This window comes from Diceros bicornis, chromosome 31, assembly GCF_020826845.1.
Source record: "Diceros bicornis minor isolate mBicDic1 chromosome 31, mDicBic1.mat.cur, whole genome shotgun sequence".
In the NCBI taxonomy this organism is placed as follows: Eukaryota; Metazoa; Chordata; class Mammalia; order Perissodactyla; family Rhinocerotidae; genus Diceros; species Diceros bicornis.
In genome coordinates this window covers 18,005,428-18,024,326 of record NC_080770.1, presented here as the reverse complement: position 1 = coordinate 18,024,326, position 18,899 = coordinate 18,005,428, and the positions used below count along the sequence as shown (strand labels likewise).

Below are 18,899 nucleotides of genomic sequence, written 5' to 3'. Positions count from 1 at the left end.
TTTAGGGCCAGGGACTGAGATCAGTAGAGCAGTTTCAGGCATCCGGCTTGGACATGGGAATGCTGTGGCCAGCATGGGGAGCCATGAAGAAACCTCTAGTCAGCTCTAACCAAGAGTGAAGGCAGGGTCGGGAAAAATAAGTCCTAAGGTCACTGGGCAAAGAGCTCCAAACACGACCGGAGAATAGGATCTGGAACTGGAATCCGACAGAATGGATGAGCAGGCTCTAAAGTGGACAAAGATGGATCCTGGAGCCTCCTTTTCACAGCCTGATGCCATGAATGATATCGTCTTTTCTTTCAGTACTAGAGGTTTTGTCCCTGACAGGGAGTTAGTTGTCTAAAGTCACAGAGCTAACAAGTAAATGATATTATACAGATTTGAACTCAGGACTGCCTCACTTCAAAGTCTAGTTTTTATCTTAAACTCTGTCCCATCTTTATCACTTTCTGAAAATGATTGTGAAACAAGTACAAAAAAAACTGGTTTCTTGACAATCTGTAAAGCCTATTACATCAAAGTCTTCAAAGGAAAAAGTAAGGAGAAAAATAAAGGAATATCTTTTTCCCTTACATATTTATGTGTAAGATGATGAGTGAATCTAATTTTACATAACAAAATTTACTTAATTTTTATAGATATGAATATATGGAATACATTTTTAATAAATAACATTGAGTTGAAAAGAGGTTTGAACAGTGATTGACAGGTCCTAGTATGTGACGTATTCTATGAACAACAAATAAATTATTTGATATCATAAAAGAAAATACTTATGAGATAATGAAATATTTTTGTCTAAAACTCAATTCATATTGCAAGACAAATAACTTGTTGAAAATTGCATTTAGATCTATTATTTCAGTCCTATCATGTTTTGACTGTATAACATTCAGCACATTTTACACACTGTAGAGATATATAAAATTAAGGAAGAGGACCTAAATGAAAAATCTTATATAACCCATTACTCTTTCGTCCCAGGAACCAAAGAGGGTCTCTCCATGTTCCTTTCATGACAACTACCTACAATAAACTGAATACTCTTGGGAACCTGAAATTGTGTTATGTTTTCCACAATTGGATGAATTACTAATTGATTACAATCTGAGCAACATGTGCTATTAATTATGTTTTTGGAATAGATTGCAGGATTCCCTAACATCCAACCACTCAGCAATGACCACTATTAAAATTTTGTATAGAATATGGTTCCAGTTTATTTCACAGATACACAGAGAGCTAATATAAATCATTACAAATGGACTACTAATATAAATACTACTTTTTATTTTTTTTTGTCCAAGGAACATATATTTATGTCAATAACTCATTTATGTCAATAACTCTTCCTTTATAACTTAAACTGTATCAATTAGGAATTTCAGGGTTTTTTCTTTTTCTTTTAACTAGTATAATGCTGTGAACACATGAGGGAGATGGAGTCCTCTTTTCCAGTGGCTTTTGAAGAAAGTTCAAGTCTTTTACCCCTAACTTCCACTCAAGTAGTTTCTGTGCAGTTGTCACTAACACCATATCTGTTCTCCAGAGTGAGGGCAACAAGGAAATCCACAGGCTGGTGGGCGCTCTGAGGTGCAACACAAATCCAGAGTGGCTGATTCTGTTGATGTCTGCTGATATAATTGGGACAGAACGAGGAGGAATAGTCTGAGAAGATTTTTACATCAAATAATCCCTGTCCCACATTCCTATTTAACCCAGGCCAAATGACAAGTGCAGATGGAGTTCGTCAAAAATGAACGTACTTGAATTATATTAAAGAAGGGAGTTCTTTCTTTGTTAGATATACAAGGATTCATTTTTGCATCAGTTTTTCAGGCTACTCTCATCATTGATTCAATAAATACATCCTGGTGCCAAGGATAGTAAATAGCAAATCAGAAAAAATGGTAAGCAGGACAGCCAAGGGGAGTGTCTTTATGGAAATTTTAGTCTAGGGAGGGAGATTGCCTTTTTATTCTTACTCATTTACTGCTTATAAACTTCTAAGTGTTATGATGGAACATTTATAGGGTGATACTAGTACATAGGAAATATACAAACAAACCTAAATTAACCCACTAACACTCTCTTCTGGCTGAGAAAGTTTACTAACCTCAGTGTTTAATAAAATAAATTGGAGCCTTTAGGAGAGTACGTTAAATAGACCTTCGTTTCTATGCCCATTTTATCTCACAGCGGCAAACCCATGAACATAAAAGGGAGGTATAAAATGACTCTCTGTGCAAAATAGGAAAGTGAGCCTATTAGTACACTTCCTTAGTTTGGAGAGAAGATTAAGTTAAATAATGACTGTTCCACATGCTCAATTTAGGAGCAAAGTTAAGTAATGAAAAATATCCAGAAGATTGTACTAATGAGACTACAAGAATCTATGTCAAAATGCATGAACTTTAGCTCTCAGAATCATTAGATAAATAATTTTGGTGAACACAAGGTGTCACTCAGAACATAATTTAGTGTCAATTGGTTTTTTCAGGGCACATTTCACATCCTTGTTCCTTAAGCTGTAGACCAGTGGGTTTAACACAGGGCTGACAACTGTGTAGAAAACAGAGGCCATTTTGCCTGTATCCATGGAGTAACTCGAACTGCATCAGAAATACATGAACAGGAGTGTACTATGAAATACAGCCACAGCAGTTAAGAGGGAGGTACACCTAGAGAAGGCTTTGCATCTCCCATTGGCTGAGTTCATCCTAAGGAGGGTAGTTATGACGTAGCTGTAGGACAGGAGGACAGTGACAATGCTGGACCCCACCATACAGCCAATGAAGTGAACATCGCTACCTCATTTATAGATATATCTGAAGTAGACAGGACTAGTAAGGGTGGAAACTCACAGAAAAAGTGATTGACGATATAGCAATTGCAGAATGACAATTGAAATGTGCAACAGTTGTGATTTGCTGAATCTAACAAGCCTACAGTGTAGGCAATGACCACTAGCTGGGTACAGACTCACCTGGACATGGCAATTGTGTAAAGAAGTGATTGCAAACGGCTACATAACGGTCATATGCCAAGACAGCCAACATGAGACATTCCACATCTGCAAAGATCCAAAAAAAATACATCTGAATGGCATATAAATTATATGGAATTCTCTTCTGCTCAGATGAGAACTCAGCTATATTCTTATATTCTATTATATTAGAATATAATATGTTCTATATTATATACAGAATATATCCTCTGCTAATGGCCTCTTGGTTTATATCCAATTTTTTACATAACAAAAATTCTAATATGGGAAAATTAACATACATAATTTATCATAGCCAGGTGTTTTTTTTTTTTTTAATTTTTTGTTTATTGCAGTAACATTGGTTTATAACATTGTAAAAATTTCAGGTGTACATCATTATACTTCTATTTCTGCATAGATTACATCATGTTCACCACCAAAATACTAATTACAACCCAGCACCACACACATGTACCGAATTATCACTTTCACCCTCCTCCCTCCCCCCTTCCCCTCTGGTAACCACCAATCCAATCTCTGTCTCTATGTGTTTGTTTATTGTTGTTATTATCTACTACTTAATGAAGGAAACCATACAGTATTTGACCTTCTCCCTCTGACTTATTTCACTTTGCATTCTACCCTCAATGTCCATCCATGTTGTCACAAATGGCTGGAGTTCATCATTTCTTATGGCTGAGTAGTATTCCATTGTGTATATATACCACATCTTCTTTATCCATTCGTCCCTTGATGGGCACTTAGGTTGATTCCAAGTCTTGGCTATTGTGAATAACACTGCAATGAACACAGGGGTGCACGTACCTTTACAAATTGGTGTTTTCAAGTTCTTTGGATAAATACCCAACAGTGGAATAGCTGGATCATATGGTAGTTCTATCCTTGATTTTTTGAGGAAACTCCATACTGTTTTCCACAGTGGCTGCACCAGTTTGCACTCCCACCAGCAGTGTATGAGAGTTCCCTTCTCTCCACATCCTCTCCAACACATGTTGTTTCCTGTCTTGTTAATTATAGTCATTCTGACGGGCGTGAGGTGATATCTCATTGTAGTTTTGATTTGCATTTCCCTGATAGTGATTTTGAACATCTTTTCATGTGTCTGTTGGCCATCTGTATATCTTCTTTGGAGAAATGTCTGTTCAGGTCTTTTGCCCATTTTTTAATTGGGTTGGTAGTTTTTTTGTTGTTGAGATGCATGAGTTCTTTATATATTTTGGAGATTAAGCCCTTATCAGATGTATGGTTTGAAAATATCTTCTCCTAATTGTTAGGCTGTCTTTTCGTTTTGTTGATGGTTTTCTTGCTGTGCAGAAGCTTTTTAGTTTGATGTAGTCCCATTTGTTTATTTTTTCTATTGTTTCTCTTGCCCAGTCGGACATGGTGTTTGAAAAGATGTTGCTAAGACCGATGTCGAAGAGTGTACTGCCTATGTTTTCGTCTAGAAGTTTCATAGTTTCAGGTCTTACATTCAAGTCTTTAATCCATTTGGAGTTAATTTTTGTGTATGGTGTAAGGTAAGTGTCTACTTTCATTTTTTTTGCATGTGGCTATCCAGTTTTCCCAACACCATTTGTTGAAGAGACGTTCTTTTCCCCATTGTATGTTCTTGGCTCCTTTGTCAAAGATTAGCTGTCCATAGATGTGTGGGTTTATTTCTGGGCTTTTGATTCTATTCCATTGATCTGTGTGTCTGTTTTTGTGCCAGTACCATGCTGTTTTGGTTACTATAGCTTTGTAGTATATTTTGAAATCAGGGAGTGTGATACCTCCAGCTTTGTTCTTTTTTCTCAGGATTCCTTTAGCTATTCGGGGTCTTTCGTTGTTCCATATAAATTTTAGGATGCTTTGTTCTAGTTCTGTGAAAAATGTTGTTGGAACTTTGATAGGGATTGCATTGAATCTATAGATGGTTTTAGGAAGTATAGACATCTTAACTATGTTAATTCTTCCAATCCAAGAGCACGGAATATCTTTCCATTTCTTTGTGTCTTCTTCAATTTCTTTCAGCAATGTTTTATAGTTTTACGTCTATAGCTCTTTCACTTCTTTGGTTAAGTTTATTCCTAGGTATTTTATTGTTTTTGTTGCAATTGTAAATGGGATGGTATTCTTAATTTCTCTTTCTGCTACTTCGTTGTTAGTGTACAGAAATGCAACTGATTTTTGTATGTTGATTTTGCATTCTGCAACTTTACCATATTTGTTTATTACTTCTAAAAGTTTTTTGGTCGATTCTTTAGGGTTTTCTATATATAAAATCATGTCATCTGCAAATAGTGACAGTTTCACTTCTTCCTTTCCAATTTGGATCCCTTTTATTTCTTTCTCTTGCCTGATTGCTCTGGCTAGGACTTCCAGTACTATGTTAAATAGGAGTGGTGACAGTGGGTATCCTTGTCTGGTTCCTGTTCTTAGAGAGATAGCTTTCAGTTTTTCACCATTGAGGATGATATTAGCTGTGGGTTTGTCATATATGGTCTTTATTATGTTGAGGTACTTTCCTTCTATACCCATTTTATTCAGAGTTTTTATCATAAATGGATGCTGTATCTTGTCAAATGCTTTTTCTGCATCTATTGAGATGATCATGTGATTTTTATTCTTCATTTTATTAATATGGTGTATCACGTTGATTGATTTGCGAATGTTAACCCATCCCTGCATACCTGGAATAAATCCCACTTGATCATGCTGGATAATCTTTTTAACGTATTGTTGTATGCGATTTGCTAGTATTTTGCTGAGGATTTTTGCATCGATGTTCATCAGTGATATTGGCCTGTAATTTTCTTTTTTTGTTTTGTCCTTGTCTGGTTTTGGTATCAGGGTAATGTCAGCTTCATAGAATGAGTTAGGGAGCTACCCCCCCTCCTCAAATTTTTGGAAGAGTTTGAGAAGGATAGGTATTAAGTCTTCTTTGAATGTTTGGTAGAATTCACCAGGGAAGCCGTCTGGTCCTGGACTTTTATTTTTGGGGAGGTTGGTGATTACTGTTTCGATCTCCTTACTGGTGATTGGTCTATTCAAATTCTCTACTTCTTCTTGATCCAGTTTTGGAAGGTTGTATGATTCTAAGAATTTATCCATTTCTTCCAGATTGTCGAATTGGTTGGCATATAGCTTTTCATAGTATTCTCTTATAATCTTTTGTATTTCTGTCTGTTGTAACCTCTCCTCTTCCATTTCTGATTTTACTTATTTGTGCCTTCTCTCTTTTTTTCTTGGTGAGTCTAGCTAAAGGTTTGTCAATTTTCTTGATCTTTTCAAAGAACCAGCTCTTGGTTTTATTAATTTTTTCTTTTGTTTTTGGTCTCTCTTTCATTTATTTCTGCTCTGATTTTTATTATTTCCCTTCTTCTACTGATTTTGGGCTTGGTTTGTTCTTCTTTTTCCAGTTCCTTTAGGTGCATTGTTAGATTGTTTATTTGAGATTTTTCTTGTTTGTTGAGATGGGCCTGTATCGCTATAAACTTCCCTCTTAGAACCGCTTTTGCTGTATCCCATAAATTCTGGCATGTCGTATTTTCATTTTCATTTGTCTCCAGGCATTTTTTAATTTCTTCTTTGATTTCTTCTTTAACCCAGTCGTTGTTCAGTAGCATTTTGTTTAATCTCCACGTATTTGTGGCTTTTCTGATTTTCTTCCTATAGTTGATTTCTAGTTTCATACCGTTGTGGTCAGAAAAGATGCTTGATACTATTTCAATCTTCTTAAATTTATGGAGACTTGTTTTGTGGCCTAATATGTGATCAATCCTGGAGAATGTTCCATGTGCATTTGAAAAGAACGTGTATTCTTCGGTTTTGGATGGAATGCTCTGTATATATCTATCAGGTCCATCTGTTCTAGTGTGTCGTTTAAGGCCAATGTTTCCTTATTTATCTTCTGTTTGATGATCTATCCGTTGGTGTAAGTGGAGTGTTAAAGTCCCCTACTATTATTGTGTTACTGTCTATTTCTGTTTTTATGTCTGTTAATAATTGCTTTATATATTTAGGCTCACCTACATTGGGTGCATAGATATTTACAAGTGTTATATCCTCTTGTTGGATTGTTCCCTTGATCATTATGTAATGCCTTTGCCTCTTTTTTACAGTTTTTGTTTTAAAGTCTATTTTGTCTGATATGAGTACTGCTACCCCAGCTTTCTTTTCATTGCCATTTGCATGGAGTATCTTTTTCCATCCCTTCACTTTCAGTTTGTGAGTGTCTTTAGGTCTGAAGTGTGTCTCTTGTACACAGCATTTATATAGGTCTTGTTTTTTTATCCAGTCAGTCACCCTATGCCTTTTAATTGGAGCATTTAGTCCATTGACATTTAAAGTAGCTATTGATAAGTACATACTTACTGCCATTTTTTAACTTTTTTTTTTTCTCAGTGTTTTAGTAGTGCTTCTCTGTTCCTTTCTTCTTCTATACAGAATTGATGGTCACTTTAGTTAGACCTCTATCTGAAAGCTGTACTCTTTAGCTCCTCTCCTCCCTTCTGTTATGTTTTTGATACCATATCTAACCTCTTTTTTGTGCATTTGTATCCATTATGTTCTTATCATGGAAATAGATCATTTTTCCTATTTGTGGTCTTCTCTTTTCCCCTTAAATCAATCCCTTTAACATTTCTTGTAGCACTGGTTTCTTGGTGGCTAACTCCTTTAATTTTTGCTTGTCTGGGAAAATTTAGATCTCTCTTTCTATTTTGAATGATAACCTTGCTGGGTAGAGTATTCTTGGCTGTAAGTTTTTTCCTTTTAGCACTTTAAATATATCGTGCCATTCTCTTCTAGCCTGTAAGGTTTCTGCTGAGAAGTCAGCTGATAGCCTTATGGGGTTTCCTTTGTATGTAACTTGACATTCTCTTGTGGCTTTTAGGATTCTCTCTTTATCTTTAATTCTGGACATTCTGATTATGATGTATCTTGGTGTGGGCCTCTTTGGGTTTATCTTGTTTGGGGCTCTCTGTGCTTCCTGTACCTGGATGTCTGTTTCCTTCCTTAGGTTAGGGAAGTTTTCATCTATTATTTCTTGAAATAGATTCTCTGCCCCCTTGTCTTGCTCTACTCCTTCCAGGACACCTATAACACGGATGTTAGTGTGCTTGATGTTGTCCCAGAGGTCCCTTACACTGTCCTCACTCTTTTTAATTCTTTTCTTTTTTACCTGTTCACCTTGGGTAATTTCTTCTAGTCTTTCGTCCAGCTCACAGATCTGTTCTTCTGTATCCTCTACTCTGCTTTTGAGTCCCTCTAATGAATTTTTCGTTTCCAGTATTGTATTCTTCATTTCTGATTGGTTCTTTTTTATATCTTCCATTTCTTTGTTGACATTCTCACTGAGTTCATCTATTCTTCTCCCCAGATCAGTGAGCATCCTTAACACTCTTAGTTTGAACTCTCTGTCAGGTAGGTTGCTCCTTTCTGTTTCACTTAGTTCCTTTTCTGGGGTTTTGTCCTGTTCCCTTACTTGGAATGTATTCTTTTGCCTCCTCATTTTGCCTCTTTCCCTGTGCTTGTGTCTATGTATTAGGTAGGTCAGCTACGTCTCCTGCTCTTGGATAGGTGACCTTATGTAAGTGATGCCTTAGGAGGCTTCCAGTGTGCTTCCCTCAGTTCTCAATGTTCCGGGGGTGACCCCTATGTGGGCTACGTGTGTTCTTCTGTTATGGCCTGTTTGCTCTCCCTGTAGGCACCCAGGGAGGCCGAGTTATGCTCCAGGCCAGCTCTTGTAATGCTCAGCTGCTTGTAGTTGTTGTGGGCCCTTCAGTCTCTTTATCAGGTGTGGGGAGCCCCAGCACAGTTGGCTGCAAGTTCTAATACCACATTTGTGTTGCAGTATTTCTTTTAAGTGAGTAGGCCCCCAGCGTGGCAGGTTGTTAGGCTCAGGGCCTTACAATTGCTGTAAGCCTCTAGCCTATTAGGTCTCTTGTCAGCTCTCTGAGGATTGCAGCTGGGTGGGGCTGGCCTCAGGCACAGGAGCACCCAATTATTTCAGGCTTTGGAAGGTGGGGCAAACCCCCTATGTGGGTCTTTGAGAAGCACAAGTCTTCTGCAGCTGACAAGCCCTGCGGCCCACAGGTCCACACACACAGTCAACACAGTCCTGACCCGTGTGCACGCCCCGACCTCCCCAAGCAGACCCAGTCTCTCCACAGCAGGAGCCCCACACACTCCGCCACCGCCTCACACTCTCCACCTGCTCCTTGTGCACACCCTGCCCCACTAGGGTCGGCTCAGTTGCCAGGCTGCAGAGAATCCAGCCACCAATCTATGCAGGCCCACAAGTTGCCTGAGGGATTGTTGTTGGGTGGGGCCAGTCTCTAGGGTGGGCTGCCTGCCCTGGATGAGCTGGATTAAATCCATGTTCTACCGGGTGGGGCAGACCCTGGGCTAGCAGGCCCCAGGGAGAACTCCAATGGCATCTGTGTCAGCACGCCCACACCAGGACACAACAATGGTCACCGCCAATGTCCCAGTCCCTGGAGAGGTCTCACCCCTCACTGAGATGCACTCAGGGCCTATCAGGTGAGTCTCTTTTCACCACAGCACTGTGCACCTTTCTTTCTGGCGAGTTTAGGATGCTTTCTGAAAAGGGTGAGTTTGCGCGTGGGCCCTTTAAGAGCGGATTTTAGTTTCTTTGTGAACCGGGTTTTCTGGGGGTGCTCCCCAATGTTTTAGTAGCAGGCAAAGTCAGATATTATGCCGCTGGTCTCGATTGTGCTGGGTCCACAAAATGCCCACAGTGGGGGCGCTCCCGGCTCAGGGCCCCACGCTTCCAGGGAGGCTGCGCACCTGTGAGCTGCTCCCGGCGGCCGTGAAGCTGGCGGCTTGTGAAGGCGGCGTTTTTCCTCTCCGGAAGGGAGTCTCTGCCTCTTCCACCTCAGTTAGGATTGTCCGTTGTTGCAGGAGTTCCTCTCATCCAGTTTTCAGTTCTGTCTCAGGGGTAATTTTTCCACAAGTAGTTGTAAATTGGCTGTGTCCACGGGAGGAGGTGAGTTCAGAGTCTGCCTACGCCGCCATCTTGACTCGAGATCTCGCCAGGTGTTTCTTTAAAATAAATTCCAACAAAAGATCTTTAGGAGCAAACAATTTGACTTTAAGTCAAGGCAGTTTTGTCCTTTTCACCATTCTCAGTTGTTTTCTATTGCCTAATTTTCACCATATATTTTATGTATTATCACATATGCCCTGAATTACCTCTAACTACCTCATATTATGAAATTGAAATGCAATCTTGATAAGTAAACTTCTACAGTCCCATAGACACTGTTTTGAATCCATAGAAATTGCTCACAATAGATTCCTGAACACTGTGCAATGAAACAATTTGTCTTCAAAGATAGCTGTCTTAAATACTCTTATAGAATGTTGCAGTGTGTTTATGTTAAAGTGACACCCAAAACTTTACAAAATTAATGACCCGTGGACCCTTAGATTTCTGAATGAACTGAGAAACCGTTGAAATCCCATTTCTAAACCACAGTAGGATCTCAATAATGACTGAGGGAAGAAGTGTTGTCACATTGGGAAGTAATCTGTTTCATTGATATCAGCTGGGCACTTGAACATACTTGTTGTTGACATGAAAAGAAAGTTATATGTAGTGAAACTGTATTGCACAGTTCCAGGAGCCAAGTAGAAAATAAAGAAGTTGATGTCCCTTGACATTGTGCAATCTGGCAGACTGGGTGATAATCTTTGTATTGTCCACTTATCAAGTAATATTTTATCATGTGTGTCATTTGTTGTACATTTATAAGTATAAATGGGACGTGTTCTTTAAACATCTACTGTTGACTGATATTCCCCGAAAATGTATAACAATCATGTACATTAATTGCACAACTTGAGTCTTAATGCAGTCAATTTATCACCACAGAATCTGTAAATGCAAAATTTGTGCAAACAAACAGAAAAAGGTAATATGTGCAAGATATACACCAGTTGATGCATTGCAATATTTCAGGTGATTTTGTAATTCTTCTGAAACCTCACCTGGACTAAACAGAAACATAGGTTTTGCAGTTATTTTTGTTTATGTGTTTCCCTAATTTGTTGTTATGGACTTTCCCCTTGCTTTCTAAAATGCTGGAATGCTCTTCAGGCAAAATTAAATGAAATTAATATATTTTTAATTTTGGGGAATGTGATTTTACTTACAGCTTTTAAATTCTTTTCATAATATGTTGCTATTCTTTGTGTGATGATCCCAATACAAAAATACCACATGGCCTCCTGTGGAAGATATTCTTGACGTAAATCTCAAACCAATTAAGTAATTGGCAATAATTTGCTATAAGATAAACAAAAGAAAATGATATATTTGGGGTACCTAAGAACTTTACTATCTCTACTTCTCTTGTGCATATTCGGAGGAGGAGGAGTCAACCTTGGTCACATTCCTGTGATTCCTTTCCATACTCATTTTCCCTGCAGTGCTTCCCTATCTCCAAAAATGCCAATTTCCTCAGGCTACACACTGTTTAGGTAGGATCTAGACTTTATCTTTGTAAACATTGTAGCCCCACCAGACCATGTAGTGTAAATTCCTCATCCCATTAAAGCCATAACACGATTAATAACATATTGCTGAAAATTGGATAATCTAAATTACTTCCCAAAGAGTTTGTGTGTTAATAGAGAATGGCTTTCTTTAATTATGGGAGGAATAGACTTAAAGTAGAATTTAAGACCTCAGAGACAAAGAAGTGAGAAAAAAATTCTAAATCTACCATGGCTATACCATGGCTTTCCTGGTATCACGGTGTCCCTAAAGATAATACTATGTAGGAAACTCTTTACTTCTAAACTCCACTTCCAGAAAATGATTGTCTGGCCATGAGGCATGGGCCATATCAAATAAGTTCGGGTTATGATAATGGTACTAAAGAAAACCAGGTTCACTAAATCTCATTATTCCTGGAAACAATATTAGAAGTGCTCATAGGTTGAATAAGATATCTTTGTTTAAAAAAGTGGCAGCAATGTATAAAAACAAAGGAGGTGATTATTCTCTGAAATAGTCTATGAAAGTTACACCATTTATTTTATAAAAATATGCTGAACTTTATTTTATACAAGGCATTACTAAAGATAAAAATTTATAATAATAAATTTCTGAAGTTTCTTATAAGCTAATAGTGTATAAATTTTTTGATATGTATGTACATATAGAGACTACTTAAATGTTAAGTATACAGCTAGATAAATTAAAAAAAAAAAATACCCCTGTAACTAGGACCCAGACCAAGAGACAGAACATTACCAGAATCAACCAAACCTTCTAGATGCTCCCTCCCATCACTAATCTCTTACTCCAAAGGAGTAATTATTTCTTGACTTTTATCATGATTAGTTTCTATTTTTTGAACCACACATAAGTGAATGCCTACAGTATGCATTGTTTCATTCCACAACATAATTGTTCAATCCATCCATGTTGGATGGATGAAGGTGTAGTACATTCAATCTCATTGTTGTATAGTATTTTTTGTACCAATATATCAGTATTTATTTATTTACTTTCATGTTGATAGGCAGTTAAGTTGTTTCTCTTTTTCTGTTACCAATAATGTTAATGTGAACATTCTTGTACATGTCTTTTGGTAGAGACAGATACTCATTTATCTTATGCAAAAAACCAAGATTTGAAATTATGTGTAAGTGTAGGTGTATATAAAACTTAGATTTAGTAAACATCATCCTACAGTTTTCTGTGAAGTATGCTAACACACACTCCCACTATCACACTGTCACTGTGTGAGTCCTCTGGCTGTTCCACATTCTCACCAATACTTAATGCTGTTTTTCATTTTAATTTTCCCCATTATGTAGAGTATTTGATTTCCCTGATGACTAATAAAGTTGCATATCCGCTTTTATGAAGTGTCTCAAACTCAAAATGTAGAATAGAAGCCCAGTTAAATGGGTTCAGCTCCAAGGTTTTGGGGATCCTGCAACCCGTGCTATCAATCTGTCATCATTGTCGCCTCCATTGCAGGTCAAAATGGCCCAGAGGTGGAATGTTTTCCATTGAAATGAATATATTCCCAACCATCTGCTTCTTTTTAATCATTCCCAGATGAAATAGGTATAGGCACTGATAGATTTATACCAGTATAGATACAGAACGTGATAGCTGGAATATTTAATAAAGATTATTCAGTTTAAGCCCCTTTTTTGACAGAGGGGAAACTGAGGCCTAAAGGAAAAAGTGGTTTGTTGAAGGTCAGAGTTATAGTCAGTTGAGAGTAGAGATTCAGACTCAATTTTGTTGTCACTGCTTCTCCAGTTCACATCACACTTCCACAGAAAATTTCAAGCTAGGTTATATTCGCTGCCTCAGAAGAAAGAGCCAAACACTTATAGATACAGTGAGAATTATTACTGTTTTGATTTAACAAATTTTGCTAACCAGCTTTTCACCAGTATGGAGCTAATTGCTTGTATCATTATATATAGATCCTAATTGTCATCATTGGTTATGCTTATGTTTAGGAATGCCAACGCCTGAGGAAAAATAAGGAACTACAATGAAGGAATTGACCTATAACACTGACTGATTATACACAGTTACTGAAGGAGGCTATGCTCTGGGAGCCAGAGATGGGAAATGGAACCTACAAAAGGTGGGATGATAGTTTGGTGAGTGGCTGGGTCATGACCCATGGAGAAGGTATGACTGTAAAATCTAAAGAAAACTTTAAAGCCACAGGAGAGGTTGAGCAGTGAGGGAGCATGAACTAGAGAGGAAGGCCTTTTGACAGTGAAACTGTATGTTGGATATGAATCGATATCACAGTTCCATTTATTGTAATGTAAACTAATTTTCAGAAGGGTTTTGTCCATACAGATCAGTGGTGAGGTAAGTCTCTGTCGAATGTGTGCTTTCAATAGGGAAGAATGGAATGGCAGCACGGGGCTGATGAGAATCAAGTGCTTCTTCCTAAATAATGAGCAGGAAATATTCTCCAAAGTCCATGGGTTCATCACAATACATAGATACTTGTGCCTTAGCAGCTAAGTGTGCCATTTCAGCCACGACTCTTGGGATAGGGCCCCACAGAATAACATAAAATGGGGTACTCTGGGATTAATGATCTCAACTCATTTCTTGGCTATGTGGGGTCTGGGACTTAGATACGCAGAGTGGTTTCAGGCATCCAGCCTGGATTGGGAATGGTGTAGCCAGCATGGGTAGCTGTGAAGAGATCTCTGCTCAGCTCAGGAGTGAAGGTAGGGTCAGGAAAAATGAGTCCTAAGGTGGGTGGGCAGAGAGCTCCAAACATGACTGGAGGCAAGGATCTGCAACTGGAATCTGACCAACTGGGTGAGCAGGCTCTAAAGTGGATGAAGGTGGATTCTGGAGACTCCTTTTCATGGCCTGATACCATGAATGATACCATCTTTTCTTTCAGTACCAGGGATTTAGTCTCTGATGGGAAATTAGTAGGCTGTGTGTGATCTTAGAAACTCTCTTGATCAACCTCAGATATATATATACCTGAGGTTATAAGGATATATGTATAGCTGACAGCTGATGATAACGAGATATATATACATGTATATACATATATATGTGTGTGTATACATACCCTTATAATGTATCAATTAAACCCATGTTAAAGAGATGAGGGAGCTGAGGCTTAACAAAATTAAGTGATCTAAGGTCATGCAACTAACAAGTAAATGATAGGACAGGTTTCCACTGCTATTGGAAAGTTTGCTTCACATCACTTCACTTTTATGAAAGACCTACATAACTTGTTGTTTTCCCTAATGGAAAGAAATCTGAAGAGGATGTTTGCTTCCATGAATAAAGACAAAACACAGAAATAGTGTTCGGTGTTTGTTTTGCAGGCAGTCCTTATAGAGGAAGCAGGAACCGGGAGCAAGCGACAATGGCACCGCCAAGCTCTTTCTGGGAACTGCACTCAGCATCTCAACATCAAGCTGCCACAGCTTTGAACTATGTCTGTGAGCATCTGTGCTTTCTCTCGATTTGTTTTGGTAGGTTATTTTTTGATCTAGGAATGTTCAAAAATTGTTCCCATATAAGTTGATGGTAATTACTTCACTTTATGCCATTTCCGGTTTGTGAAAGATTTCATAGAAACGCACTACATTTAGATAGCAGGGGAAACCTATATGTAGATTTGAATTCAAGTCTGTCTCACTTCATATTCCAGTTCTTTTCTTAAAATCTCTCTCATCTTGATCATTTTCTTAAAATAAAAATAACACAGAAATAAAGACAAAAAATCCTGCTTTTCTGACGATGTGTAAAAGCTGTTATATCAGTGTCTTTAAAGGAAATGATATAGATAAAAAAGTAGGGGATACCTTTTTTTCCCCTTAAACATGTATGTGAATGATGGCCAATGAATCCAATGTATCATAACCTGACTAGGTTTCATTTTGTAGATATGCATATATTTCATATATTTTAATAAAGTAGATTAAGTGTGGAAGGGGCTTGGGCAAAGATATGGAGATCTTGATAAGTAAAATATTCTATGAACAAGAAATAAATTCTTTGAGATTATAAAAGAAAATATTTGAGTAATAAAATACTTTTATTTGTCTTAAAACTCTGTTCAATTAGGAATTGAAGACCAGTAATCTGCTGGGGGCCTCATGGTTTTGCTGTCATTTCATTCTCATGATGTTTGAAGTACGTAACACTCAGCACAATTTGTACACCAAAGGGACATGTAAAATTAGGGAAGAGGACCTAAACGAAAAACCTTGTATAACCCATTACTCTCTGCTCACAGAACCAGAAAAGAGTGTCTCCATGTTCTTTTCTTGACAACAACTCAAAATAAAAAGAAGAGCCCTGACAACCTAAAATAGTGTCATGCTTTCCATAACTGGATTGTCAATTGATTACAGTGAGAATAGCATAGCAATTAACTTAAGTTTTTGGAATAAATATTAAGATTACCTGACATCCAGCTATTCCGCTAGTCCACTATTAAAACTGTTTGTAGAAACAGGTTCCAGTTTATTTCACAGATACACAGAGAGCCGGTATAAATCATTACAAATAGAATACTAACATAAATTCTACTTTTTTCTTTGTTTTTCCATTAAACACATATTTATGTTAATACTTCTTTCTTTCAGCTTAAACCATATCAATCAGGCATTTCAGTTCTTTTTGAAATTTTAACTAGGATAATGCTATAAACACCTCAAGGGAGATAGAGTCCTCTTTTCTAGTGACCTTTGGCAAAGGTCCTGGTATATTACCCCAACTTCAATTCACGCAGTTTGTGTACAGTTGTCAATAGTACCATCTCTGATTTCCAGAGCAAGGGCAAGAAGGGAAATCCACAGGCTAATAAGCTGACTGTGAAGTGCAATACAAATCTAGAGCTATTGATCCTGGATGTCTGCTGATATAATTGGAGCAGAATGATGAGGAATAGAGGATCCGAGAAGTTTTCTACATCAAATGGTCCCTGTCCATGATACTTATTTAGCCTAGACTGAAAGACAAGAAGGATAGATGGACTCCATCTCCGAGGAACACACTAGAATAAAATAAAATAAAAGGAGAGGTTTTTTTCTTTTTGGTAAGTTTACAAACCTCATTTTGCATCAGTTTAGCAAGGGACACTCACTCATCTATTCAATAAGTGTTTTTGAATGGCATCCTGGAGCCCAGCATTGTAAATAACAAAGTAGAAATATTGGGAAACAATGCAAGAAAGGGACCTGCATTTATGGAAATTTGAGTTAGGGTAGGAGTTTTTAATTTATTCTTATTCATTCATTTACCACTTACATACTTCTAAGTGCTATGATGGAACATTGATAGAGTGATACTAGTACATAGAAAGGATACAAATAAACCTAATTTAACACACTAACACTCCCTGCTGGCTGACCATAGTTTAAAAAAAAATCATTGCAAACTTAAGGATGATAAGTTGCATTGACATGGAGATGAGAGATTGCTCGGTACATGATATCTCACTAGGTCATACCCATGAACAGAGAAGGGAGGTATAAAAGGACTCTCTTTGCAAGTTAACCAATGACTACACTTCCAGTTTGGGGAGAAGATTAAAATCAGTAATGACTGCTCCATACTCTCAAATTAGGAACAAAGATGAGTAATGGAAAATATCTAAAAGATACACTGGTGAGACCTATGAGGCTGTCAAAGAACCTGAACTGTACTTCACAGAATCTTTAAATGAATACTTTTGGGTGAAAACAAGGTTTCACCCAGAACATAGGTTAGTGTCAATTGCTTTTTTCAGGGCACCTTTCACATCCTTATTTCTTAAGCTGTAGATCAGTGGGTTTAACATAGGGATGACGACTGTGTAGAAAACAGAGGCCAATTTGTCCGTGTCCATAGAGTAACTGGAGCTGGGTCGCAAATACATGAACAGGAGTGTGCCGTGAAATATAGCCACAGCAGTTAAGTGGGAGGTGCACGTAGAGAAGGCTTTGCGTCTCCCCTCAGCTGAGTTCACCCTAAGGACAGTAGTTATGATGTAGCTGTAGGAGAGGAGGACAGTGATGATGCTGCAGCCCATGACACAGGTACTGAAAGTGAACATCACTATCTGATTGATGGATGTATCTGAGGTGGACAGGGCTAATAAGGGTGGGAAGTCACAGAAAAAGTGATTGATGACATTAGAAGTGCAGAATGACAATCGAAATGTGCAAAAGGTGTTGATTGCTGAATCCATCAAACTTTCCATGTAGACAATGGCCACTAGCTGGGTATAGACTCTCCTGGACATGGCAGTTGTATAAAGAAGTGGATTGCAAATGGCTACATAACGGTCGTACGCCATGACAGCCAACATGAGACATTCCACATCTGCAAAGGCCCCAAAAAAATACATCTGAATTGCACATATAATATACGGAATTCTCTTTTGCTCAAATAAGAAATCAGTCAGCATCTTGGGAGAGACAGTGGAGGAGAAGCAGACATCACAGAAAGACAGATTGCTCAGGAGATAATACATGGGCGTGTGGAGTCTGGGCTCCATCTTGATGAGCAGGATCATCCCTAGATTGGCAATCACAGTGAGGCCATAAACCAGCAGAAAGAGCACAAAGAGCCCCTGCTGCACCTCCTGTCTGTCAGAAAGTCCCAGGAGCATGAAGTCAGTGAACACAGTGCAGTTCTCAACAGCCATCACTCAGGTCTGCAAATCCCTAGTTATGAAAGAAGGAAATGGAAGTGAGGGGTACGTTCACTTGACTACCTTAACAGTTCAACTGCTCGTCCATTCTGTTTTTCAGTAATTAGAAAAAGAGACAAACAATGCTAGGACTGCTTGGGGCTAATTGACTTTCCTGAAAAGCTAAAATGTTGAATGAAAATAATATCACCTACATTTATATGACACTGTAGAGAGTTTGTAGCATACTTTCATTCAAATTAAATCATGCTATTTCCACCCCAACCTATGTAAGTATTTATGATAATTTTTGCTACTTCTATCTTATAGATTAAGAAATTGCTGTCCTCAGAGTTGAGACAATAGTTCTTATAATTAGTTGGTCCAGAAAGCTCAAGTATTCTCAAAAGATTGGTTTTGTTTTTAATATTGTAGAAATGTTTTACATGCTGTATTAGAGAAACATAGTTAAGTAAGAAATGCACGTAATGAATGTATGTCTTTATCTTTCCCTCATCATCCACAATTCTGGAGCAGGCAGAATTATGGAAGATTCCTGGGTATAACGTTACACCCTTATCCATTAACCCCTCAGGTATTATTCAGCCTCAATAAACAAGGGATAGAAATAGATGTGATCCAAGGCCCACTGGAGCAGGGAGGGTGGTAGTTGCTGGAAAAGAGGATGGAAGAGTCTCCTTGAATGACTCTCTAGAGGGCACAGGCAGGAATAT

The 18,899-nt window shown here is 38.1% G+C and overlaps 1 protein-coding gene and 1 pseudogene across 1 annotated transcript; both read right to left on the bottom strand.

Moving 5' to 3' along the window:
* Positions 1-2,461: 2,461 nt before the first annotated feature.
* LOC131395372 (olfactory receptor-like protein HbT3) lies at positions 2,462-11,236 on the bottom strand (annotated as a pseudogene).
* A 6,005-nt stretch (positions 11,237-17,241) lies between these two features.
* LOC131395636 (olfactory receptor-like protein OLF2) lies at positions 17,242-18,180 on the bottom strand. The gene has a single exon (XM_058527492.1). The coding sequence runs from the start codon at positions 18,178-18,180 to the stop codon at positions 17,242-17,244; it is 939 nt and encodes a 312-aa protein (XP_058383475.1).
* Between the last annotated feature and the right edge of the window lie 719 nt (positions 18,181-18,899).

What these genes read in the sequence shown, in the direction of transcription:
- LOC131395636 (XM_058527492.1), bottom strand. Translation starts at nt 18,180, where the DNA reads ATGGCTGTTGAGAACTGCACTGTGTTCACTGACTTCATGCTCCTGGGA.